The following is a 26,446-nucleotide window of genomic DNA, read 5'->3' on the forward strand; positions in this document are numbered from 1 at the left end:
CTAAAATAACTGAGAAAATGTTTATATACAGTAGATTTTTTTTCAATCAGTTTTCATTATTGTTAATCTGGAAAAATTTGATTTTTAATATCTTGTACCACTGATGAAATGATCAAGCCAACAACTGGCATAAAGCAGAACTATTAAAATGACAGCACCATATATTGAAGCAATTAGCTTAAATTGTTCCCATTGTCCATAATGTTAACTCAAAGACAACTACAGAATGTCATTACTAAAATCACATGCCAAGAAATATTTAACAACTACATCATAAAACCTTCAAAAACTGTTTTTTTGTTCCAAAGAAAAGAACAAAGCAACATCAACATGTCAAAAAATAGTACCAGAGGTTCATAATTTTACAAACTACGCAGAAAACAAATTTCAGCTAACATTGAATGTTTTTACATTGTTGTGTTTTGCCTTGCTTGATGTAGATTTTACTTTTAGAGCTGTGTACTGTATGGTAAACACAATGTTAATGACTAGCATCAAGTCTCTTATCCTGGCCGTGTTGTGTTTCACTCCTTTCTCTGGATCTTCTCTGCAAAAATGATATATGTTTACAATGATCTACAGTGCTGTGAAAAAGATAGTACCACTTACCCCATTTTGTTACGCTCCCGCCAGTAATCTTAATGGTTTTTTCAATCTTAGTTTATGTTGTGGATTTGCGACAAAATAGTCCAAGTTGGTGAAGTGAAATAAGGATAACAAAAATAGATAAAAACCTGAAATTGCCATGTACTGTATATGTGTTCACTCCTTTTGCTATGAAGCCCCTGAAGCTTTCTGGTGCAGCCAACTCCCCTCAAAAGTCGGGGGCGACTCCTCAAATGTATGGACTAAGGAAATCTGGTCAGATGAGACTAAAATGCAACTATTCAGCCGCCAAGGAAAATGCTGTCTTCCAGAAACCCAAAGCATCCCATCACCTTAACGTGAAACATGCTGGTGGCAGCATCATGCTGTGGGGTGGATGGAGCCAAATGCAGGGATATTGTTGCGAAACATGTCAGTCTACCTGTTATCTGAGACTGGGACGGAGGTTCGCCTTTCAGCGGCACAATAATTTAAAGCATACTGCTGAAGCAACACTCCAGTAGTTTAAGGAGAAACATTTAAATGTGCTATAATGGCCTAGTCAAAGTCTGGACTTCAATCGAATTGAGAATCTGTGGTTAGACTTGAAGATCCAAGTTCACAAGCGAAAAACATCCAACATAGAGGAGCTGGAGCAGTTTAACCTTGAGGAATGGATAAAAATCCCAGTGGCAAGATCGTAGAGATTGATTCAAAGCCGCTTACAGCTTTGATTACAGCAAAAGTTGGTTAAACAAAGACCGGGTTGTGCATGATGATGTTTTATTGTTACTTTTGTTGTATTTTTTGTTTGCTACACAATAAACAAAATACATATTAAAGTTGTAGGCTGGTTCTGTCACTCAAATGGTGCAAACGCCCAAAATAATCTATTTTAATCCCAGGTTATGAGGCAACAAAAGACGAGAGATGCCCAAGGGGCTTAATACTTCAGCGAAGCACTGTGCCAGCTCTGCACTAGCAGAAGATCTATGTTATCAAATACCGTTCATATGGTTTACCATTGTAAAACTGGAAGGGCAGCTCAAAAGGAGTCAGAGAGGTGGGAGGCACCGTCACTTCAGGCCTGAAGAGGAGAATATATCTGCTTCCATTCTCACCAGGACTGTTCTCCATGATTGCCAATCTCTAAAGGTGACATGAAGCTCTTTATCATGACAAACAAATAAACTTTATTCATACCACGTAAGGAATGTTACTCACATTGATGTGCGCACTTCCTTCCTTTAAGCTTATGTGAAGGGTGCTGGTCTTTCCTTCAAACAGAGGGAGGCTTCTGTTTCTTCCTCCTTCAGGGCACTTTATTGAGATGAACACCGTACCGTTCAGACCCTGCCCGGCTAAATTACCAAACTGATCCTGGAAAGAATGAAACAAACTCAAAGCAGTCAATTCTTGTAGCGATGGATGACGTTTATTTACTGAGTTGAACATTCAAATTGGTCAAGTGTCTTGTGTAGTAGGTAAATCTGAAGCCACTGGAGGACTTGCAGCTCACCGTTATCTTCAAAGTCATGTTTTCAACCAAGAGTCGATTGGTGATGTCTGTACAGTAGAAAACAACGGGAGTTGGTGGCTGACAGTCGGGTTCCAGTTTGACGGGTTCATTGGCCACAACCAGTACTGTGATCTATGAGAAAAATATAAAAATATGAGAGTTTAAATGCTTCATTCCTTTATGACTTTCGATTAAAGCGTACCCTAGGTGATCAGCTTATGCCTGGAGAGGCATTAAGGGGTTGGTTTGGATTTCCTGAAGTGAGGTCTTGTTGTTAACAGCAATAGTTGACTTACATGAATTAGAAATATGGCATGTCACTGCTAGCTTGTTACAATTGAAAATAAATCCTTGGAGTTAAGGAAGCAAACAACCAGTCAGATCTACAGCATGTGCTTTGGCAGAAGTGTTGCAATTTGAAATCATTCGGGCTAAAAATGGCCACATCCGTGGTATTGGTGATATAAACAGTCAGGTTTCTCCTACGATTCCAATGGGAGCTGTTCTCTTGAGCCAAGCAACTTCCATGTTTCTGTGTCACCTTGGTTGAGACCTCAGTTCACCCATCCATGAAAGATGATTTGTTTTTTCAGAAAATATCTCTTAAAAGTCAAAGACGTGTTTTTATTTCCCCCAAAAAACTAAGAGAGTCTCTCAATTAAAGGCATACTATGTAACATTTTTCAGTTAATTAATGTGTTCCATACCGTTTTGGATGATTAAAAGAGTCATTTCAGGTCGAACAAAGGTTTTCTCGGCCGCCCTGGTGGTCTGTGGGGGAAATACCGCACTTGCAATGGGGTACCGCGCGCAAGCTATTTTTAGAAACACAACGTCACAAGGACGTCACATCACGTGGTACGCAGTGGGGCAAACTCCGGAAACCCGCCGCTGTTTTGCTGTAAAAGAGACGTGCATTAGCCTAGGTTTTACTCGGTAAACGACTGCTTTTTCCAAATCTAAGACCATGGTTTTTAAACATTGTTGCTATGGAACGTGCAACAGCGACTCGAGTTACGCTGATCGGCCGCATATGAAGGATGTTTTCTTCAAGACTGCCAAGTACACCGGTGCGGTCGGCCTACACAACAGTTCAACCCGGAAAAAGTTACCAAATTCAAGTACATATGTAGCAAGCATTTGGTCGGAGGAAAGGGCCCAACCGAAGAACATCCTGACCCAATTCCAGCAACATCAAGTCAAGGTAAGAGTATTTTGGTGCCGACATGTTAATAAAGTAGCGCCTGCTACCATGACAGCATATAGCCTATCATGGTAGCAGGCGCTAACATGATAGCCTGCTACCAGGATAGCTTACTCAAAAACATTTCAAATGAGACAAACATTAAACATATACCCATTCCTGGACGGTGATTGCAAACAACAACAAAAAAAAAACGGCCAACGCTGCCATGATCGCCGCGCAGGAAAAAAAAAACAAAGCTTACCGTTCATCAACTCGGCCAGTTTTCCAGTCTTTTTAAGCCCTTGAACCTCAAGCCATCGTTTGAGCTGAAGGTTGGTGTGTTCTTCCACAGTGCGACCAGTAAACCGTGTGCCTGGGACATCGTCTTGGGAAAGTTTAACGGCTGTAAAGTCGGTCATATCGCTGGTTCTGTTGCGCTTGTAATAGCTGGGTTATCCGTGCGTTCTCTCCTGTGTGCCCTACCTAAGCGGCAAAAGGGGCGTTGCTCTTGAGACGGTGACGTCACGTGCGCGGTACCCCATTGCAAGAGCTCTCGGCCCGCACCCACAGGCTCAGAAGTCTCGTGCAAGACCGCGAGAGTCGGTCTTGCTTTACGGCAAGAACTGCATGTGTTTTTGCCCTGTTATTCACTATATGCACGCGCGAAAGCAACAACAAAGAACCGCGTGTTAACGTCAAATAAACATGCAAGCATATCGAGTTTTTAAAAAAAAAAATTATTATTATTATTATTATTTTTTTTTTTTTTTTTTTTGGCGAGGCGGTAGCGTGAGTTTGGCGAGGCGGCCGCCTCCCCAAGATAGCGCTGCGGGAAACCCTGATGTTCATACTTTCACTGTGTTAGTCATTGTTTGTACTGCCGTTTTTTTTTTTACTTTTCGTTGCGTTCGCCTGTCTGCTAAGCTCAAAACAACCGCGCCTGGCTTGACGGAGAAACCAGAACAGCTAAGCATTTTTATGACAGTGCACGCCACTTTTACTTTCGCCCTCTGGGGGAAGACTCGCTGGAAAATCAACCCCGGTTGCATAGTATACCTTTAAAGAGATATAGGTTAGGTGTACTGGTAAAGGTTAGGCTTAGAGCGGGTTTAGGTTTTTAGAGGTAATGATTGGGGTAAGGGTCAGGGTAAGGCCATACAAAGGGTTGAAAATGAATGACAGTCAATGGAAGTCAAGGCGTGGTCTTCAGTAAGTATTTCAAACAAGAATGAGTATGCGTCCTGCATTATTGACATTGATACAATCACATTGCATCGAAAGGATTTTTCTCAGTGATGCTGTCCAGGACTGTTTGATACCCAAACTGTTCTATAAACTCTGTCTACTGTGTCTTTGTAAATGATTTGTTTTGAACTGGATGAAAGAAGATAACACTGCTGTTAAGAAATTATTCATGGTCCATCTCTAAATATCGTAACCTTAGGAAAGACTGTGTTTTAATAATATTTCCTTGTGCCATTATTAATATTATTATTTTAAATGTAATACTAACTTGACATTAAACTGTGCTCTCTCAACATGTGCAAACCAACCTGATGTCTAAGATGGTCTTCTGTTTTGTCGGGTTTTAGAGAAAACTCAATGGTGTACTCCCCAACACGTGCCGGGATTTCTTCCTCTCTGTAGTGCAGCACAAACACAAGTTTCTCACATTTTCAAAGAACAGTTTTAATAAATATATTTGCCATCACTTTATATGAGCAAAAGTTAACATTCCTTTTAGATCCTTAGCTCACTATTTAGATTGTAATAAAATAAACTGGAGTCATCAATTGTAAAATCATAATGAAAAACCAACTTATTAATTGCACTTTTCTAATTTTCTATTCCTTTAAACATCCAGAAAAAAAACAGGCAAAGGGAGACACTATGTAAAACTACATCACCTAAATTCATAACAGTTCTTCCTCTCCTCTTCAATAGGTTTTCTGCATTTTAGTTCAGTGACCTGCACAAAGGGGAAATAAGCTCAATAAACTTCTATTAGTGTTACTGAGGACAGCCTCTTGATGAAATTCAGCCACTTACTGCTTCAGGGGGCACTGTTGACACTCCCTCCCACAGAAACATGGACAGATCTGCAGGTTTAAAAGTTTTCATCGGACTCCCTTCATCAGAAAACACTGTCACTGAGAAAACTGGAACATAAATACAGCTGACATTAATTTGCTGCACATTTCAAAGACTAGGAAGATCAAAATGAAGAATATGAACCTGGAAATTTGCCTCCCGCGGGAAACCTGGCACTTGTATCGTAGTCCACTGAGAGTCTAACAGGTTTGTTGGGATCAGGGAGAAGAGTGAGGTTCACAGATGGGCCAGGGATGTATTTGTCATTTAAGGAACCTTCAAACTGCAGCGTATAGTGCCCCCTAAAGGAGAAAGATAGTAAAAACAGTTGCACTCCTGCATCTGTCCAAACCCAAAGGTCTGGGTAAACTTTTTTTTAAAGGGGACATGAGATTCAAACTCCACTTTTTTAGCCCTTGAATACATTTCGTTGTGTATGTGGAATCTTTAGGAATGTAGAAAAGTTGAATGTAGTCTATCCCTAAGCTGCGTAGATATATTTATGTTCTGTTTCGGTCATATTTTCCAAGCTGTTAATTTTCCTCAGTTTTCTATTATGTGTTTGAACAATTGCCTAAATCTATAATTCCAAACATTTCAATAAAACTGACAACAGCGTTCCATACAACTTCTCACATTTCTTCTCACTCTGAAGCCATATACAGACTCAAAAGTCATCCTAATGTAGTGATGCTTTAAAGGGACAATAAATCAATCGTGAAAATCCACAGGATTTAAAAGATAGAGTGTTTCCCCTGGGGTGGAGCATAAAATAATTATACATTGACAAAAAACGTATTAATATGAATAAACATAGCCATTTTATAATTCAATTTTAAAACAGAACGCAAATAAGATGTTCAGTTACTGTAAAACTGGATCAAAACTGGTACCAGATGTGTTTGTAATACTTACTTTGATCCTTTCACAGTATTAACCACAAAGCAGGCTTTCCCCTCTGCATCCACAGGCATTGAAATATTTGCTGTGAGCTGGTATAATGACAACATTTTATTACATTGATAAAACAGCATGATTCTCAGTTGAGGAATTTTTTAACAGTGCACTGGCACACAGCTTGATTTGTTGCACATTATTTCAAACTAACCTTTAGCATCAAGGACGACGGACATTCTATCTTAACATTGGTGTTCTGGTCAGGGGAAGGATTTCCCCACTTATCACACAGTTGTATAATGAATGGTTCGGGAATATTGTGACCATTCAAAACCTGCAAGGGCTAAAAACAAATAAAAAAAACAATCCGTTCTTTATAGCTGTGTAAAACTGTCAGGGGATAGAGAAGCTCAAACTAACTATTCCTTAAAGGAAAATAAGGTTTTGTATGTTTTCGATTAGGAATAATATATTTCAAAAGAACCAGTATGAAAAATAGGAAGCACCTACAACTACTGCAGATATAAAGTTTTCTTTTCAATAGTCAATGGAGATGTACTTCTGGTCAGAGGACAGCTCTTTCATCAGAATTGGTATTTCATCCAGACCTGCTAAACCAAGTAGTGACTTATGGCAAATGTGGCTGCAAGTCCTATTACATAGCCAATCAGCTAAAGAGTGTTGATTTTGCAGATTATAAAGATTTTTCCCTTTCTCAATATGTTGAGTTTCATAGATATGAGCTCTTTCCAACATTTCATCTCAACTAAAACAAACTCTGTTAGGTGTTGTTTTGCCCATTTAAGATGGTTTATTTTACAGATTAAAATATGTTTCATATTCAGGATTTTTGCAGAATAAACATTCAGTATTAAACCTTATGTTGAGCTCTGAGTTATTTTAATCAAAAGTAAATAGGATAGAAAATAGTTCAGTAACGCTTGAAATGGTTTTTGTGGAAACAGTATGATAACAAAACAACCTGCAAAGTCACAAAACAAGCTCTGGGTTGTGAAATGTATTCTTGTATAAATGTAAGTGAGAGGTCAAAGTCTGAAAGCTGTTTCAAGCTACAGAAAAAAGTCATGCACACACAAAAGGGTAGTATCAAGTTGCACATTTTTATGTGAAGCTAATTTACTAAACACTACAGTAATGTTTCTCCTGCCTCAGTAAAAGGAAGTTATTATTCAAAACACACAAACTAAAAACAAATATTAGCTAAAGTTATTTTTATTTTTTTTACCTGCTCCGGACCGCTGACCAGTTTAAGCTGGGAAGGGACACCTGGTGTAACTTTAAGGATGACACTTTCTGTAAAGTCTTTGTAGCTGAAGCAAATCTCTCTGGACCCAAGAGACCCCGAGCGGAAACGGACTCCAGTCACCTCGATAGAATGGTTGCTCTCCTAAAAACAAAGTAAGGAGGTTAACTGACTTTACCATCCATCCATCCATCCATCCATCCATCCATCCATCCATCCATCTTAAGAGTGTGATTCCTCTGTAGTTGGAACACACCCTCCGGTCCCCCCTTTTTAAATAGGGGGACCACCACCCCAGTCTGCCAATCCAGGGGAACTGCCCCTAATGTCCATGGAACTTTGCAGAGTCGCTTTATCCAACACAGCCCCACAACATCCAGAGCCTTAAGACACTCAGGGCGTATCTCATCCACCCCAGGGGCCTTGCCATCGAGGAGCTTTTTAACAACCTCGGCAACCTCAGCACCAGAGATGGGAGAACCCGACCCAGAGTCCTCAGGCTCTGCTTCCTCAATGGAAGAAGTATTCCGCCCACCGAAGCACGACGTCCCGAGTCGAGGTCAGCAGCACACCACCCCGTCTATAAACAGTGTTGGTACTGCTTTGCTTAGCCCTCCTAAGACACCGGATAATGGACCAGAATCGAAGCCGTATGGAAGTCTTTCCCCATGGCCTCTCCGAACTCTTCCCATGCCCAAGTTTTTGCCTCAGCGACCAGCCGAGCCGCCTGCCGCTTTACGTTTGGGCATGCCCGGTCGGACCGGCTTCCTCCCCCGCCATCGGAGCCAGATCACCACCAGGTAGTGGTCGGTGGAGAGCTCCGCCCATCTCTTCACCCGAGTGTCCAAGACATGCGGCCGTAGGTCAGATGAAACAACAACAAAGACGATCATTGAACTACGGCCTAGGGTGTCCTGGCGCCAAGAGCACATATAGACACCCTTATGCTTGAACATGGTGTTCATTATGGACAATCCATGACGAGCACAGAAGTCCAACAACAGAACACCTCTCGAATTCAGATCAGGTGGGCTAACTTCACATTTACTGAAAATAACACTTTAACTGAAGATCATTAGCTTTTTTCCTCGGTACAAGTGTACGCGAAATACTTTTACTTTTATTAAACAATACAGATTAAATTTTGAGTTAAGATTTTGTTTAAAATGACACATTCAACATTTACAATAAACATTTTTTTAAAAGGGTCTAACAAAAATAACTTTGTAGCAAAATAACAGATTGTATTCGTTCAAACTGTCCATTATAGGCATTGATTTAAAAATAGGATAAAAGTCCTCTATCAAACTAGCCCTTGCTATTTTTTCTTTTTTTTACAACAACCTGGCTATAAAAGATTTGGTACGCTTTATGAACTTCTTCCTTCTATTTTATTGTAGCTAAACTAAAGCCTGTTAAGGGTTTCAAAAGGAATTTACCCTGGAAAACAGACAACTGATATAAATCAAGAATAGCTCCACAAAAAAAATATTACCATGTTTCAACAACTTTAGAGAAGGCGAAAAATGGGCGTTTCCTTCTTAGCCCGTGATCGGGCTGGTCGGGCTTAAGGGTTTGGACCTCCATGTATTCATACAGAATGAAAGTAAAATGATCTAAAGGATATGATACCTTTCTGAAACAGATAAATAAGGCAAAAAAACTAAGAAAACACAAATATAGGTATTAAAGAAAAAAATAATTTTAACTGACCCCTCTAGTTTGTGATGTCAGCAGAGGCATGTGCCTCTGAGTCTCTTACCTGACCTTCTAGTGGGTCTGACAAATGGCATCCTTCCATGCTGGCAACTAAAGTGTGGGTCAGCTACAATAATCATATCCTGGTTGTGTTGCACACATCTAATCAAAAATATTAAGTAGGTATAAATATAACGGCGGTTCAACACCACCCTTTACACAAAGACGGATAAAATAAACCAGAAACAACTCTGCATTAGTTAAATTCATGGCGTTGTGTCAATGTAACAATGATCCTAAGCATACTAAAAATTGTTTCAGGAATGTCTAAGCCAACTAATATAGAGGTACGAGGATGGCCCCGACCTCAACCCATAATATATGAACTGTGCTTAAAAGCTTTAAAGCATCCAGTTTAAATTATCTGTTTCAGTTGTGCCAAAAAGAGTGGCCCAATATCCAACCAGAATTATGCAAGAAGCTGGTTGAAGTCTTGGGGTTTCTCTGAGGCTTTTTATGCAATTTATAACAATATCAGTTGGGCTGTATGGATACATAATGAATACATATTTAAAACTGTATGTTTATTTTAACCCTTTTTAGATAAAAGAAAAGTCCACAACAAATTCAAATTTCTGCATCAAACATAAGTGGTATGTTGCATTTTCATTCTACCTTGGAAACAAATTACATTACAATGTAAGGTGTAACAACAATTTAACAGATTGAATGAAACCCTTGTTTGAATTTCAGTTCAAGAACTATTGTCCTTACCATCCATTTGAAGCTGATGTTCGTTTTGTCAAGACCCTCAGCTTCCACAGAAAAGGATTCTGTACAAGTGGCAGTGAGCTTCCTTGTTATATTTTCATACTTGTCCATGAGTTCTAACTCTTTACAAAAAAAAAAAAAAAAAACACACACAAAAAAAACATTAAGGTCAGTATTACAAAATCTAAAACTATATATTTTAAATGACCAAGTTTGAGCTCACTGATGTTTCCAGATAAAGTTTCACCAAGCTTCACTGCATTTTGCAGAGGAGTTGCTTTTAGCCGGGCTGGTTCGTTGGGCAAAGGTCTGTAAACAAAATGGAGGATGTACATTTTAATAGAAAAGAAAACACTATATGAAAAGTATAAAGTACTCACATAATTTGTTGAGAACAATTATGGAGTGCAACAAATATCCACAATGAGAAATAATATTCTTCTTATTCTTCCTTCTCTTTTCTTTTTTTTTTTACACCAAAGGTTAATGTGTTTGGAAGAAAGCTATGTGGCTTCCAAGTAGGAATCCAGACAGGCTCCGGGTGTCTAGGAGGTACTTTAGATGACTGGACAAATACAGGTAATGCTACCAGGTAGGAGAGTACTTTGTATTTCTTCTGGAAGGAAAGCTGGCAAGGAGACTGGGTGGTAGAACAAGGATGTCCAGGAGTGTGGTCAGAAAAAGAAATCAGCAAAGAAGAAGAGGAACACTGTGAAGACAGAGTAGAGTCCCCAGGAGTACAGGACCATACAGTGATTTATACATGATAGGTTGGACAGAAAGGAGGGAGAGAACTTATAAAGGCTGGTGAGGCAGAGAAAAAGAGATGCAAAGGATGTTCAGAAGGTTAGGGTGATTATGGACCAGGGTGCAAATGTACTGAGAGGTGAAAATGTGTGATAGGAAACTGGAAGGAGTACTTTGAAGGGTTGATGTATGATGAAAATGTGAGAAGACAAAGAGCAGAAGTGACAAAGATTGCTAATGAAGTAATGAAGCATGGAAGCCACTGAAAAGGTCCTGATGATATACCCATAGGGGCATATATATATATATATATATATATATATATATATATATATATATATATATATATAAGGGCTGTCAGGTTTAGCGCGTTAACTTTGTTAGAACATAACGTTGACATTTTTTTAACGCGTGTTAATGTTTTTTTCTCCGCAGCACTCTCCGGACTTATTTCATGCGACTTTGGGCCTCATTTTTCTAAAGTCGTTTGTAAATTTCATGAGTTACAGTGTCAGCACATGAAATTGTGCTAAACAGTTATTTTTTAAGGGTATTAGGCTTCTGCCCCAGTTGCAAGCAAAGTGTAAGACTCTGGAATGACCTGGAAATTTTAAACCCTTTTCCAGGCTTTAAACTGTTTGAATGCGAATATAAACAGCATGCAAAAATACACAAAGAAATTATTGTTGTTGGTGTAAAAGCTCAGGATTAGATGTGTGTGTGAGGGAGTGAAAAAATTAATAACTAGTGACTTTATTAAAATGTAAAATTAGTATATGTAAATGCTTAATACCATGTCTATCTTTGTTTGAGAGGCGAAAAAAAGTATTTCTGCATGAAATATTCATTTGTTTACACATTGTAAGTGCTTGAAAATAAAAAAATATATATTATTTGAACAAGCATGTTTTTACTAGTGTCATTTGTTGCAAAATTGCATATTAAAATGCCCAAACAGGCTTTTACACTTTCAGAAATAAAAAGAAAAAATATGAGATAAATTTGCAATTAATCTCGAGTTAACTACTGAAGTTATGTGATTAATTGCAATAAAAAAAAATTGACAGCACTAATATATATATATATATATATATATATATATATATATATATATATATATATATATATATATATATATATATATATATATATACAGGGTGCGATTTGCTGGGGGGATGGGGGGGATTTTCCCCCCCTCTGGTTGTGACGTCCCCCCCTCTGGTCATTCGTGTTTTATCCCTGGGGGGATACATTCCTCCCCCTTTTGATCTGAATAAGTAATATTATCAGGGGTTTAAAGCTCTCCGTCGCTGTGAGGGACTTTTGTCATTTGGAAAATGAGCGCAAAATGTTCCGTGTAGACTTTTTATTCAAGATTTTAAACAGAAGCTGCGCTTAACCAATGAAATCTGGCAGAGCTAGGACATTAGCCAATCAGAAGGAGAGTAGGGCGGGTCTTTGCAAAGCGGAAATCTACCAGTCTGAGGTTTATCGGTGTTCAATCATTTTAACTTTTAAAAGAAAATCTCAAACTGACCACAGATGCATGAATGAAAGTAGCGGTAGTCAAAGGTTTTCTTTGGATTTATGTAAACCAGCAGGTCAGAAAGTTCAGTGCATAAAACAGCTGACAACAACTTCCCTCGGTAAGTGTGTCTGTTGCTGTTATGTTTTATTTAAAACTGAAAGAGTAACACTGTAGCTCGGCTAATTTAGCATGACGCGCTTTTTTTTTAAGAAGAAGAAGGAGGGTCGGAATGTGAAACGATGTCCCGGTTTGACTGGGTCTGATTCGGAAAAAGTTAAAAAAAAATTTTTTAAAATAAATAAATATTATTCCACCTACGCTTTTCTGTAACAAAGAAGGTCGTAGAGGGGCTGTTAACCATCTCCAGCAGTCAATGAGCTAGAGGTGGGGACACATAGGTGTTACGGTGGCAGCACAGCAGGGGTGAGTGTCCTGCTTTCTCTCTGTTTATCTCAGCATGTTCTGTGTTATTTTCTTTGGCCCTATGTCTCGCCCCTCCCTACAGTTCTCTTCCCTGCGTTCTGGAACCATCCTCCGCCAAGCCACCGCCTTCTGCCACCTTCACACCTGAGACTCATCATCTTCATCACACGCAAGATAAAAACCCGGTCGATCTCACCACTCATCACTGGATCGTCTGCTGCATTCATCCTGGTGCCGCTGATTCTCCTAGAGCTCCCTGCGTCCAGACAAAATATTTCCCTGGTGTTTCTCCCTTGCGCTAATCCCTTTTCTGTGTTTCCTTTCAGGTTCACTCACCTTGCTGATCTTCAGCCAGCTGGGCTCGCGACCGATTCTCCCCTCCCGGACGCTGCCACTGCGGCTCACCATCCTCTTCCCAGTTGGTTGCCGGTGCCCTCCTCCTCTGGGTCTCGAGTCAGTCGTTCCCGGGTCGCCTGGGTTAGTCCCCCTGGTCCGCGCTTTCCATCCACGTTCCTGCGCCCTCTCCCCTGGAGAACCGTACTCCCCGCTGTACTTAAACCCTTTACTGCTCTAATTAAAAGAAACCGTTTTTTCTGAGTGGTTGCGTGTGGGTCCGTTCTGTCAAAACCTTAACAGAACGATCCAGTCAAACATGGACCCAGCCCACTCAGACCCTCCGCCCTCGACTCCTCCCTCCACGCATGAGGTCGCCTGCGCTGTCGCGGCCCAGGGCGCGCGCCTCCAACAGCAGGCAGATCACATCCAGTCCCTGACTGACTCCTTGCGCGAACTGGCCGCCGAGGTGTCCCGCCTCCGCGCGCCCGCTCCTGCCCCGGAACCTCCCACTTCTCCTCCTGTAGTCTTCACCGAAACACCCGTAGCGATGCCGGATAAATTCGCTGGGGTTATGGGGACGGTCGAGGGGTTCCTAGTCCAGTGCGAGCTGGTGTTTAAAAGACAGCCTGTCACTTTTCAAACCGACGAGTCCAAGGTGTGTTACGTCGCCGGACTGCTCCGCGGCGACGCACTGGCCTGGTACGCGGCAGTCAGCGAGGTTTCCTCGCCGGTCCTCTCCTCTTACTCGCCGTTTGCCACCGAGCTTCGGCAGGTGTTCGATTGCCCTGTAAGGGAGAGCGACACGCCGACGCGACAGGGGGGCCGCAGCGTAGCGGAGTACTCGGTAGACTTCCGCATTCTCGCTGCTCGTTCCGGGTGGAACACTAAGTCTCTCCGAGATCTTTTCCTCTGTGGCCTGAGCGATGATGTTAAAGATCACCTAGCCGCTCAGGGCGTGCCTATAGAGTTTAATGAGCTGGTTAAGAAAGCCACTCAGATTGACAATCTTTTGCGCGAGCGAGGCAGAGAGCGCGCAACGCGCATGACTCCCTCTGCTCGTCCAGCAGTACAGTCCTCTGGTCTCACTTCTCTTCAGCCTGCAGTTTTAAGCTCTCCCAGCGGCCTTACACCTCCTCGCAGTTCTGGGTTACGATCCATGCCGAGCCCTGGTCCCTCCACGGAGGACCCCATGCCGAGCCCTGGTCCCTCCACGGAGGACCCCATGCAGCTGGGTCGGGCCAAACTGTCACCGCGCGAGCGTGAGCGCCGCTTCCTGGAGGGAGTCTGTATATACTGCGGCCATCCCGGTCATTATTTACGGTCCTGTCCGCAGCGCCTAAAAGAGTAGGCTCGCCCGTAGCAGTGGAGGTTCGAGCGAGCCGTTTATCTCCCCTGGTTCCCCGAAAATTATTAAATGCTACCATCTCCTGGGAGGGGATTGACCAACCGCTGGGCGCATTAATAGATTCCGGTGCGGATGAGAGCTTCCTCGATCAAGAGGTCGCCCGTCAGCTCGCAATACCCTTTGTTCACCTAGACGCCCCTCTCCGCGCTTCCGGCTTAAATGGAAATCCCTCCTACGTGATCATCCACCGCACTCCCGCCTTAATGCTAGTTACCTCAGGGAATCACCGCGAAACAACTTCGTTCCACCTAATCTCCTCTCCAAACGCTCCCTTGGTCCTGGGACTTCCGTGGTTAGTTAAGCACAATCCCAATGTTGACTGGAGTAGCGGCGAGGTCCGTAATTGGAGCACCGCCTGCCATGTGTCTTGTTTGCTCTCCGCGCGCTCCCCGAGCTCCCCAGCTTCCTCGGCACCGCCCCCCGTGGATCTATCCAGCGTACCGCCGGAATATCATGATTTATTGCAGATTTTTAGCAAGGACCTGGCACTTTTGCTCCCCCCCCACCACCCCTATGACTGCGCGATCGACCTTCTCCCGGGAGCGTCTGGGAGATTGTACAACCTATCTTGCCCCGAACGGGAGGCTATGGAGCAATATATTCACGATTCTTTAGCCGCCGGCATAATCCGTCCCTCGTCCTCCCCGCTCGCTGCCGGTTTCTTCTTCGTGCCCAAGAAAGATAAGACACTCCGCCCGTGTATAGATTATCGCGGTTTGAACGCCATAACTGTAAAGAATAAATATCCTCTCCCTCTCATAGATTCAGTCTTCGATTCCCTTGCTAAATCCACTGTCTTCACCAAATTAGACCTGCGGAATGCCTACCATCTCGTGCGCATCCGCCAAGGTGATGAGTGGAAAACTGCGTTCAATACACCGCTGGGCCATTATGAATATCTGGTCATGCCTTTTGGGCTGACCAACGCCACAGCCGTGTTCCAGTGTTTGGTTAACGATGTCCTCCGTGATTTTCTCCAGCGCTTTGTTTTTATTTATTTAGACGACATCCTTATTTCTTCCGAGGACCTCACCCAGCACCGAGAACATGTCCGCCTCGTTCTCCAGCGCCTCCTGGAGAACAGTCTTTTTTTCAAGGCGGAGAAGTGTATTTTTCATGCCTCTTCCCTGCCGTTCCTTGGGTTCATTGTGGAGAAAGGCCGTCTCCGGGCAGACCCGGAGAAAATCCGCGCAGTCGCGGAGTGGCCCACCCCATCCTCAGTGAAACAGCTGCAACGTTTCCTTGGGTTTGCTAATTTTTATAGGCGGTTCATCCGCAATTACAGCTCGGTAGCGGCCCCTCTCACTCGTCTCACCTCTGCATCGGTGCCGTTTGTCTGGTCCCCGGACGCTAACGCTGCCTTTGAGACCTTAAAGGAAAAGTTTACCTCCGCGCCCGTGCTCGCTACACCCGACCCAGCTCTCCAATTTATAGTCGAGGTTGACTCCTCGGACTGCGGAGTCGGAGCCACATTGTCCTAACGTTCCCCGGTGGATAAGAAGACACACCCCTGCGCGTATTTCTCTCGCCGCCTCTCCCCGGCCGAGAGAAATTATAGTATAGGTGACCGGGAGCTGCTGGCTGTTAAACTGGCTTTGGAGGGGTGGAGGCACTGGCTGGAGGGTGCCGAGCAACCCTTTGTCATTTGGACTGACCACAAAAACCTGTCCTACATCCAGGCTGCCAAAAGACTCAACCCCCGCCAAGCCCGTTGGGGTCTGTTCTTCTCCCGGTTTAATTTCACCCTCACCTACCGCCCCGGTTCCAAGAACCAAAAACCCGACGCCCTGTCCCGCATCCACTCCACAGATCTTTCCCTAGATTCCTCGGACCCCATCCTACCTCCCACCTGTCTCATCGCCTCAGTGGTCTGGGAGGTGGAGTCCCTTGTGCGCCGTGCTCAGTCCACTGAACCAGACCCTGGCAACGGCCCCCCGAATCGCCTATATGTCCCCGCCAGCGCCCGTTCCCAAGTGCTACAATGGGCTCATGTCAGCAAGTTTGCCTGTCACCCAGGGATGGCACGGACGCTGTTTCTTCTATGGCAACGCTTCTGGTGGCCTACCCTGGAGAAGGACTGTCGCAGCTTTGTGGCTGCCTGCCAAACCTGCGTGAGGGCTAAGTCCTCCCATCGACCACCTGCTGGTCTCCTACGCCCACTACCGGTCCCCAGTCGCCCCTGGTCCCACATTGCCCTAGATTTTGTTACTGGTCTCCCTTCCTCCAATGGTCACACCATAATCCTCACCATCGTGGACCATTTCTCCAAGTCAGCTCACTTCATCCCCCTACCTAAATTACCCTCCTCCCTGGAAACGGCACGCCTTTTGGTAAACCACGTTTTCCGGCTACATGGAATCCCCCTAGATATTGTCTCCGACCGCGGCCCCCAGTTCACGGCCCAGGTCTGGAAGGTGTTCTGCCGAGCCTTTGGTGCCACCGCGAGCCTCTCGTCAGGCTACCACCCTCAAAGCAACGGTCAAGCAGAGAGGCTCAACCAGGACCTAGGGGCTGCACTGAGGTGTGTGGCTTCCCGGAATCCCTCCTCCTGGTCAACCTACTTCCCGTGGGTCGAGTACGCCCATAACTCCCAGGTCTCGTCCACAACTGGGATGACTCTTTTCACCTGCGCTATGGCTTTTCAACCCCCCCTATTCCCTCCCTGGAAAGAGAAGTTGCAGTTCCATCTGTGCAGGCCCACCTACGCCGCTGCCACCGTGTGTGGAACGAAGCCCGAGCTGCACTGCAGCGTACAGCCGAGCGCAATCAGCGCCTAGTGGATCGTCACCGAACCCCTGCTCCTGACTACCACCCGGGTCAGATGGTCTGGCTGTCAGCTAGGGACCTGCCTCTCCAGACTTCTTCCAAAAAACTTTCCCCCCGGTTCATCGGACCATACCCAATTGACAAGATAATCAACCCCCGCGCTGTCAGGCTAAAATGACCCCCCCATTTCCATGTCCACCGGTGTTCCATGTTTCCCAGGTGAAGCCCGTGTCATCCAGTCCCCATTCGGTTCCTGAACCTACTCCACCCCCTCCTCTCCTGATCGACGGTCATCCAGCTTACAAGGTCCACCGTCTCCTGGATGTGCGCCCCCCGGGGCCGGGGTTACCGTTATTTGGTGGACTGGGCCGGCTATGGGCCGGAGGAGCGCTCTTGGGTCCCCGCCTCCCAGATCCTGGATAAAACCCTCATCTGGGACTTTTACCGGACTCACCCTGACAAGCCCGGTTGGCCGCCTGGTGGCGTCCGTTGAGGGGGGGTCCTGTTACGGTGGCAGCACAGCAGGGGTGAGTGTCCTGTTTTCTCTCTGTTTATCTCAGCATGTTCTGTGTTATTTTCTTTGGCCCTATGTCTCGCCCCTCCCTACAGTTCTCTTCCCTGCGTTCTGGAACCATCCTCCGCCAAGCCACCGCCTTCTGCCACCTTCACACCTGAGACTCATCATCTTCATCACACGCAAGATAAAAACCCGGTCGATCTCACCACTCATCACTGGATCGTCTGCTGCATTCATCCTGGTGCCGCTGATTCTCCTAGAGCTCCCTGCGTCCAGACAAAATATTTCCCTGGTGTTTCTCCCTTGCGCTAATCCCTTTTCTGTGTTTCCTTTCAGGTTCACTCACCTTGCTGATCTTCAGCCAGCTGGGCTCGTGACCGATTCTCCCCTCCCGGACGCTGCCACTGCGGCTCACCATCCTCTTCCCAGTTGGTTGCTCACCGGCCGGTGCCCTCCTCCTCTGGGTCTCGAGTCAGTCGTTCCCGGGTCGCCTGGGTTAGTCCCCCTGGTCCGCGCTTTCCATCCACGTTCCTGCGCCCTACCCCCTGGAGAACCGTACTCCCCGCTGTACTTAAACCCTTTACTGCTCTAATTAAAAGAAACCGTTTTTTTCTGAGTGGTTGCGTGTGGGTCCGTTCTGTCAAAATCTTAACACATAGGATTGATTTATATTGAATGTGACAGTAGAGTTAAGTAGAGTGACCGGCGGAGTGCAATCTGTCCCGTCCTGTTCGTCCTAAAATAAAGTGTTAGCAGCAAAACCTCGTCTGGAGAACTTTAACCCCTGATGATGATGATCAGTGACGTCGTGCGGTAGGGTTCATAGCTGGTCAGGCACTGACGTCATCAGAGTCAGATTTAGAAATATATATACTCTACAGAGTAGACTAATTGCAAAGTGCTGAAGGAGACTGATTGAGCCAAATCAATTTCCCAAGATGCATGGAAAAATAATGATTCTTTGATGAAAAGATAATAAATTATTTGTCATCTGATTGGCAACAGTTTATGAGTTATAATGGATTTCTGCATTTGTAACACATTGAAAAACTATAACCCCATTACACACATTTAATTACAAAAACAAAACATGAATAATTATCGCTGTCTTACCTCTACTTATAATTTAAGTCCATGCAGCGCTCTTTCTGAACAAAAATAGCGGCCACTTTCCGGTAAAAGTTCTCTTTATCTTCTTCAGTTTTAAAACTCTATCAGTCTCAGTGGAGCTCACTGCCAGGGAGGAAAGCCTTCCTTGATCAGTCATGTTCAGGCTGTATGTTTAGAGTCTTTTTAGCGCTTTACTTGTTTAGCAAAACTCGCTAATATTAAATCCATAACTTGCTGTCACTCTACAGCAGGGTTCACCAACGTTTTTGAAACTGAAAGCTACTTCATCGGTACCGTGTCATACGAAGGGCTACCTATACCGACTTTTGAACTACAAGAGTCCATGTCTACCTTAACTTTAGGTAATAAAACATGTTTTAATGCTTTAGGCATTTTTAAATCTGTATAAATACAAGTATGATTAAAAAGAAGAGCAACTGAATAAAATAACTCTTTAGATGCAGCTCACTGGACGACTGTGCTACTTTTTTGAACAGGCTTGTGGGTACCATGTTGGTGACCCCTGCTCTACAGTTTGGGATCGCGAGCGGTGCTCCCTGAGCGCCCCCTGCCTAGAGGCCAAGGAACTGCCGGCCTCACCTACAACCACTTCTTTGCCGTTTATGATCGCGCAGCAGCACAAAAACATCTTACCTTCACACAGTATGATGACCAAAACACCATTTGTAATCCACTTACATTAAATTGTGGAAAATCAGGTCATAACTTTTTGAATACCATGTCTATTAACATGATCTAGAGACAGGAAGATGCATTCACGGAATGGAAGCCAGCGCAGTTAACATGGGATTGCGCAATCCCATGGGAGGCCAAGCTCGCTGCGATTTTGAAGAAAATATGATCAAAATTGATGAAATTAGATGAAAATTTAACTCTTTATTACAAATTACTGAATGAATCACTATTTATATTATGTTATCATCATTATATATTTTCTTTCTTTCCATGATGACAGGTGAGGCCTGGCCTCACTTGCCTCCTCTGACTGCATGTCACTGATATATATATATATATATATATATATATATATATATATATATATATATATATATATATATATATATATATAAAAATAGATAGATAGATTATGTGCCACCAAAAAACAATAAACAAATAAATGTAGATAGAAAATAAATTATATAGTGAAACAAAATGTATATATCTCCTTTAATTAGCCACTTCATTTATTACTTACTTATTTTTTAAGTATTTATTTATGTGCATGTTATAATATTTTTGTCTGTTTTATTCTTTCTTTGTATTTTTTTTGCCCTATTTATTTCTCCGATGCTATTTATTTCTGCCTGTCCTTTTTACATTTCTGTTTGTACATTTGCAGATCCAAATTCTGCCAGGGATAAGTCGTTTGGCTGTGCTATCCTAGCGCAGCAGGTCTGGGCTATTTCTGTCCTGTGATGGACTGCCGACCTGTCCAGGTTGTACCCCGCCTCTCGCCCATTGACAGCTGGAGATCGGCACCAGCAACCTTCGCGAACCCAGCAGGGATAAGCGTGTTAGAAAATGGATGATGGATGGTCTGGGCTATTTCTTTTTCCTTGCCATCAAGATCTTTGCCAACTGGCGCCAGAAAATGCTATTATTGGGCTTTCTTTGTCTGGAAACAAATGTTCACAACACCTTACACATTGAACACACTCAGCTGACAATACAACGATCTGATTGGCTGAGCAGCAAAAATTGAATCACGTGACCTCTTGGACCGGAGTGCAACAGTTTAGATTTTTTATCAGCAATAACTTATTAATGTGCAAGTGAAAATGTGGGAACATTGGTGTTTTGAGATCACTGCTATGTGTAGCAACTTATCCAAGTGCAAGAAAGTTGCCCCCTGACAGTTCATACGAAACTTTTTAAGGAGACGTCCCACAGATTCTGGCCCACGGACTAAGACTCGTTTTGAGGAAACTACGGTTGTAGCTCAGTGTCTGCCTTGCGGTGGTTGCGGAGAGGTGTCTGTTTTGTAGAATAAATCATCCGCCGATGAGTTATTGATCTGGAAAGCCGAATCTGAAACCACCGAAAAACATTTCAGATCCAAAATGTACAGCGTTCTAATTCTTCCAGTCTATTAGTAGCTTCCCTTAAGAGGTCGGACACTGAACGTCTGCCTGCTGAGTTTGACATTACTAAACAATGCTTTAGTGCGGGGAAAAGCCATGTAGATTTGACCGACGCAGGAAAATGCTAACCAACCAATGGGAAGAAGTTGAGCCCTTAAGACTTATTTGCATAATGAGGCAGAAATGCATACAGAAATGTAAAAAGGACAGGCAGAAATGTAAAAAGTGTGACAGAAATGTAAAAACGGCAAACAGAAATGTAAAAAGGACAGACAGAAATGTAAAAATGAGAAACAGAAATGTAAAAAGGACAGACAGAAATGTAAAAACGACATACAGAAATGTAAAAAGAACAGGCAGAAATGTAAAAAGGACAGACAGAAATGTAAAAACAACAAACAGAAATGTAAAAAGGACAGACAGAAATGTAAAAACGACATACAGAAATGTAAAAAGGACAGACAGAAATGTAAAAAGGACAAACAGAAATGTAAAAAGGAGAGGCAGAAATAAATAGCATCAGAGAAATAAATAGGTAAAAAAAATACAAAGAAAGAATAAAACAGACAAAAATATTATAACATGCACATAAATAAATATTTAAAAAATAAGTAATTAATAAATAAAGTGGCTAATTAAAGGAGATATATACATTTTGTCTCACTGTATAATTTATTTTCTATCCACATTTATTTGTTTATTGTTTTTTTGGTGGCACATAATTGTATGCATATTTATTTATTGAGCATTTATTTATTTCTGTATTTATTTTTAAATATGGAAGACTTGGTCCTCCATACAACCCAGATGAATGCACTGACAATTAAAGGAGTCAAATTTAATTAGACCCATGAGACAAGCTAGTACACAATACCGGCTTAGTTATTACAATAGTTTTGGGAAAACTAAAAGAAAATTTTCTCTTTCTTCTTTTCACAGAGTAACAAAACTTCCCCTCAATGTACTCCATTGCTGTACAACCTGGAAGGTCTTTTACTTAACACAAAATCACAGCTGAGCTTACATGATTTTGAAACAGGAGGAGACGTTCTTGTCCAGGTAGGAGACCTGGCAGAAATGCTCCTCATCCACATGAGTGGGAACCTGTAGATCTGGTAGCCTGCCCTTTGGGAAATCTCTCTGATCAATATTTTTTCCCCACGTAACCTTAAACACAAACAAATCACAAAATAAATCGCATTGGCATTTTTAAAATTAAAATAACACAAGAAAGGTAAACAGTAATTCAGGCCAACATACCTCAATATGGGAGGCTATTTCAGCAGTAATTGGGACCTCTCTTCCAGCCTCGTCATACAGCTTATAAAAAAGGTTCTTCAGCACCTCCCCAGCTTGCCACTTTATCGTTTCATTGTTCCTGAACTCCAGCTTTTCCTCATCCTGGTAGAAGAGCTCCATCCGAGAGATCCGACTGCTGGGCGTGACCATCAGCTCTGTTGTTACTGGTGCAACCTGCTGATGACTCTAGCAGAAAGCATGGAGAGGATGAGCAAACTTTGAACCAGAGGGTACTGCTGGGACATTTTTTCCTCAACTTACAGGCAAGTCAAATGTAGCTTTGAGCATTTGTGGCTCTCCATTGACAATTTTCTGGTTTATAGGCTTTGTGTCAAGTACAATTTTTCCTGTGCTGCAGTCTTTCATCACTGACAGCAGCCCAGAAATCTGAAAGTCAAAAGAAGAACAGGAGACATATTGAAAGACAAAGAATGTTAATGTATTTGTGTAGGTTACATAGCTAGAATCATGTTAGCAATGACAAGTCTAGTCCTATTTCTTTACTCTCTCTTTTTTTTTACCGATGATTTAGAGTAATTGTGTTTTTCCATGTTTTTATGCTGGCAGCAATGAAAATGTCCCCATGGGGAAAATAATAAATTCACTTTTAGATAGATAGATAGATAGATAGATAGATAGATAGATAGATAGATAGATAGATAGATAGATAGATAGATAGATAGATAGATAGATAGATAGATAGATAGATAGATAGATAGATAGATAGATAGATAGATAGATAGATAGATAGATAGATAGATAGATAGATAGATAGATAGATAGATATCCCTTATTCAAGGAGGAGTAACAACCATTTTGCAGTCAAGTTTAGTCCTAGGCAAGTTCCCAGGTCTATTGAGTATTTATCTTTTTTTCCATCCATATGTAAAGCACAAAAACCTGATTTTAAGTATTGTATCAGCAACAAGACCATTGCTCCACATTTGTAGACTAATTTTTTAATGCTTTTATCTGAATATGTACTAAATAATGATAAAGTAACACTTTCTAGATGCACAATCTGACCCCTCAATGTGGCTCTGAAACTTTAAATCACATCCTTCCTTTTTCTTTCCACCAAGGTATTTTAGATATCAGAGTCAGAATTAGGCTGTAGAACCAAAACTAGTAGTATAGAATATGTGTGCCATACATGTATTTTTATGTATTTGTCGTTATTTGGCTTGAAATTAATTAGACAGTACATATAAGTAAATATGTTGTCAGTATTAAATTTAAATCAACTCCTGTTGATTTATCTCATAATACTTGAGAGTGATTAATTTTTGACCGCTTAATGATCTAAATTGTTTAAGCATGATACAAGTTTTGTAATCTCGGCCTTCCACACATCTTTATGGGATACGTAAAATACAATTTCTCAGCAATGGTGTAGAAAATTAAAGATGCTCCATATTCAGATGTGTGGCTTTTAGTTATTAGGAAAGATTGCATGGTAGAAAAATCTACAGTGTCTGAAAAGTTCTCTGTTGCTGATTATACATCAGCGCGGCACATTTTTACTTTATCATCAAATATGGGTGAGAACATTGGCCACCAAAAACTTATATGTTTTGAATTCAAAATCATTTAATTGTGTTTTAGCTTAAGCTAATTGACATTTCAATCTGAAAAACTCACACGGAAAGAAAAGATTATTAGAAGAATTTTGTTGATATGATATTTTAAGACTTTGGCGCTCAGACCTTGGCAGGAAACATTTACGCTGAATTATACTTTAACATGCAGAAGCAGGTGTATGAGAACAGGGATGTTTCCCCCCAGGCCTAAAACTGGTAGTGGAGTGGAGATAGACAAGGTTAGCTCAGTCCATAGACTGCTGGTTGGCGAGACGATCTGTTTGAGCTGTATTGGCGTGTTCCAGTAGACTGCGAGAGCTGATACTACTCAGGAACCCAGAAAAATAGATGTCCAGTTTGGATAAATACAGGTTTGCATGAACCTGCCCATGATCAGCAAGCATGAAGCGACAGTGGAGAGGAAAAACTCCCCTCTGGTAAGAAACCTCTGGCAGAAGCAGGCTTAACATGGCGGTCATCTATCGGACCGATTGAGATGTGACAGGGAATTCCATAAGAGTCCGGGAAGAATTACACTCTGATAGGGACTAGGTTGAAGGAGTACCATAGGAAAGCCAGATGGAGCTTGGCTATGATGGTGGAGAAGGGGATGGAGGTGGGTTGAATCAGGGTCATCTGAGTCCAAATCAGACATTGCGCAACCATTGCTTGCGCTTAGCTGGGTAGCTGACTGAGACGTGGATTTGAAGATCTTATTTTAAGATGAACTCAGGATGCTAATTGGGCTTCGTGGAGGTGCGGTTCAAAGCTAATTGGCTTGCCGGATGAGGCTCTGATTGGACGGAGGTAAGTAATTCAGTTTCTTCAATTGAACTTCTGCCTATACTTAATTTCAACATGTCACCATTATTTTAAAGGAATTTCAGTAGAAAATAGTGGGCTATTTCTCTCTGACTGGAGTCTGATGGAGCGTAACAGAGCATAAAATAGACATGTTCCGTATTTTGATGGTGAACGACGGAGAGCTTCTTCACTGATGTTGACATTTGGAGAAGTCATGGAGAATGTGGAATGGTTCTCATTAAAATACCAACATAGTCGCTCCGACGGCCGGACGTGCATATATGTGAATGGAACAGTCACCGAGGATGTGCAATTTGGGGGTTAGGTTTGCATGCTGCAGTGGCTCTAGGGCGACATCATAAAATGGGCTGCACCCACATGGGGAGAGGCGATGTTACAGTAAAGGCAAGCATCTTTCTTCTGGGTTGGAAAACAATTAATTTTCATAACAAAGGAATACTAATGCCCAGACCCGGCAGCATGGGCTGGCGTTGGGGGGCCGCAGAAAGTAATTTTGAACAGGGGGTGCTGTGAATTGAGATTCACTACTTTATTGTCATATACACTTCAGTGCACGCAACCAGTGTCTGTAACACATAGACATAATCAGTTCTCATGTGAATATATGCAATATTAATTAAACTTTACAATAACACTATAACAACGTAGATTTGAAAAGTCTTTCTTAAATTTGTCTCTAGGTATGACTGGGCTATTTCTTTTTCCTTGCCATCGAGATCTCTGCCAACTGGCACCAGAAAATGCTATTATTGGGCTTTCTTCGTCTGGAAACAGATGCATATAACACCTTATTGGCGCAGCCACGATGAACTGGTTGAACTCGCATGGCTGAAAATACGCCAATATGATTGGCTGAGCAGCAAAACTCAAATCACGTGATCTCTTGGACCGGAGCGCAACAGTTTATATTTTCTATCGGCTATAAGTTATTAATGTGCAAGTGAAAACGTGGGAACCTTGGGGTTTTGAGATCACTGCTTTATTTAGAAACTGATCCAAGTGCAAGAAAGTTGCCCCCTGACAGTTCATACGAAAAGCCTATTACTAGTCTGCTGCCGTGAGCGGGATACCCTTTTACTCGGTGACCACTAGCTTGCTTGACGTTGCCATGACAACGTAACTTCCATGAAGTTGTGTTGATTAGGCCTGAAAATAATTTAATTAAAATCCAAATATATGTAATAGCAAAATAAAAAAGTCAAAATCATTTCCCAAAATACTCATAAGAAATGTATAAATTGTGCAAAGTATTTTTAATAATTTTCTTTTTAAATCTCCCTCTCGCCACTAGGGGGTGGTGCAGCACCCCCAGCACCCTCCGGGGCCGTGCCCGCGCTGGACTGGAAGCTGTCTTTTTTTTCCTTTCTTTTTTTTTACATTGGAGTGGCCATAGTTCTATTAGTACTGTCTTTTATTTGTCAATCATACAATTCAACCAATCAAATCAACAATTGAAGGCAACATGCTAGCCAATCACAGCTGGAGAAGGGCGGGTCGCTGGTTCAGACATTCAGCCTTCAGAGAGACACCGTGGCTCTGCTGTAGTCACTGTAGGTGTCGGTAGAACGGGATGGAGATTCAGTCTGATTACCAAATAATTACAAAAAGTGACAACGAAGCAAAAGAGAGAGAGCTGGAAGCAGCACTATTAATTTCTGTTTGAAATGTCAGCATTGAAGTCAACACTGGAGTAAACATTTAGCTAGGAGGGTTAGCTAAACAGCTAGGAGCACAAGGAGCAGAACCAAGCAGTAAAACTGCTGAACTGACGAAACTTGGGTTACTGCAGGCAGAAGG

General features: G+C 42.6%; 1 protein-coding gene across 1 annotated transcript in view; it reads right to left on the reverse strand.

Moving 5' to 3' along the window:
• The window catches only part of smchd1 (structural maintenance of chromosomes flexible hinge domain containing 1), a 62,258-nt gene that overhangs the window by 4,987 nt on the left and 30,825 nt on the right, over positions 1 to 26,446 (reverse strand). Inside the window, 15 exon segments of the mRNA XM_036125166.1 lie at positions 1,608 to 1,734; positions 1,810 to 1,965; positions 2,105 to 2,236; positions 4,844 to 4,931; positions 5,198 to 5,259; positions 5,340 to 5,449; positions 5,526 to 5,683; positions 6,297 to 6,373; positions 6,490 to 6,621; positions 7,525 to 7,686; positions 10,015 to 10,133; positions 10,235 to 10,320; positions 21,970 to 22,112; positions 22,206 to 22,430; positions 22,506 to 22,631. Of these exon segments, the coding sequence (XP_035981059.1) occupies positions 1,608 to 1,734; positions 1,810 to 1,965; positions 2,105 to 2,236; positions 4,844 to 4,931; positions 5,198 to 5,259; positions 5,340 to 5,449; positions 5,526 to 5,683; positions 6,297 to 6,373; positions 6,490 to 6,621; positions 7,525 to 7,686; positions 10,015 to 10,133; positions 10,235 to 10,320; positions 21,970 to 22,112; positions 22,206 to 22,430; positions 22,506 to 22,631 (1,903 nt within the window).

The sequence above is a fragment of the Fundulus heteroclitus genome, chromosome 21 (genome assembly GCF_011125445.2).
Source record: "Fundulus heteroclitus isolate FHET01 chromosome 21, MU-UCD_Fhet_4.1, whole genome shotgun sequence".
Taxonomy (NCBI): domain Eukaryota; kingdom Metazoa; phylum Chordata; class Actinopteri; order Cyprinodontiformes; family Fundulidae; genus Fundulus; species Fundulus heteroclitus.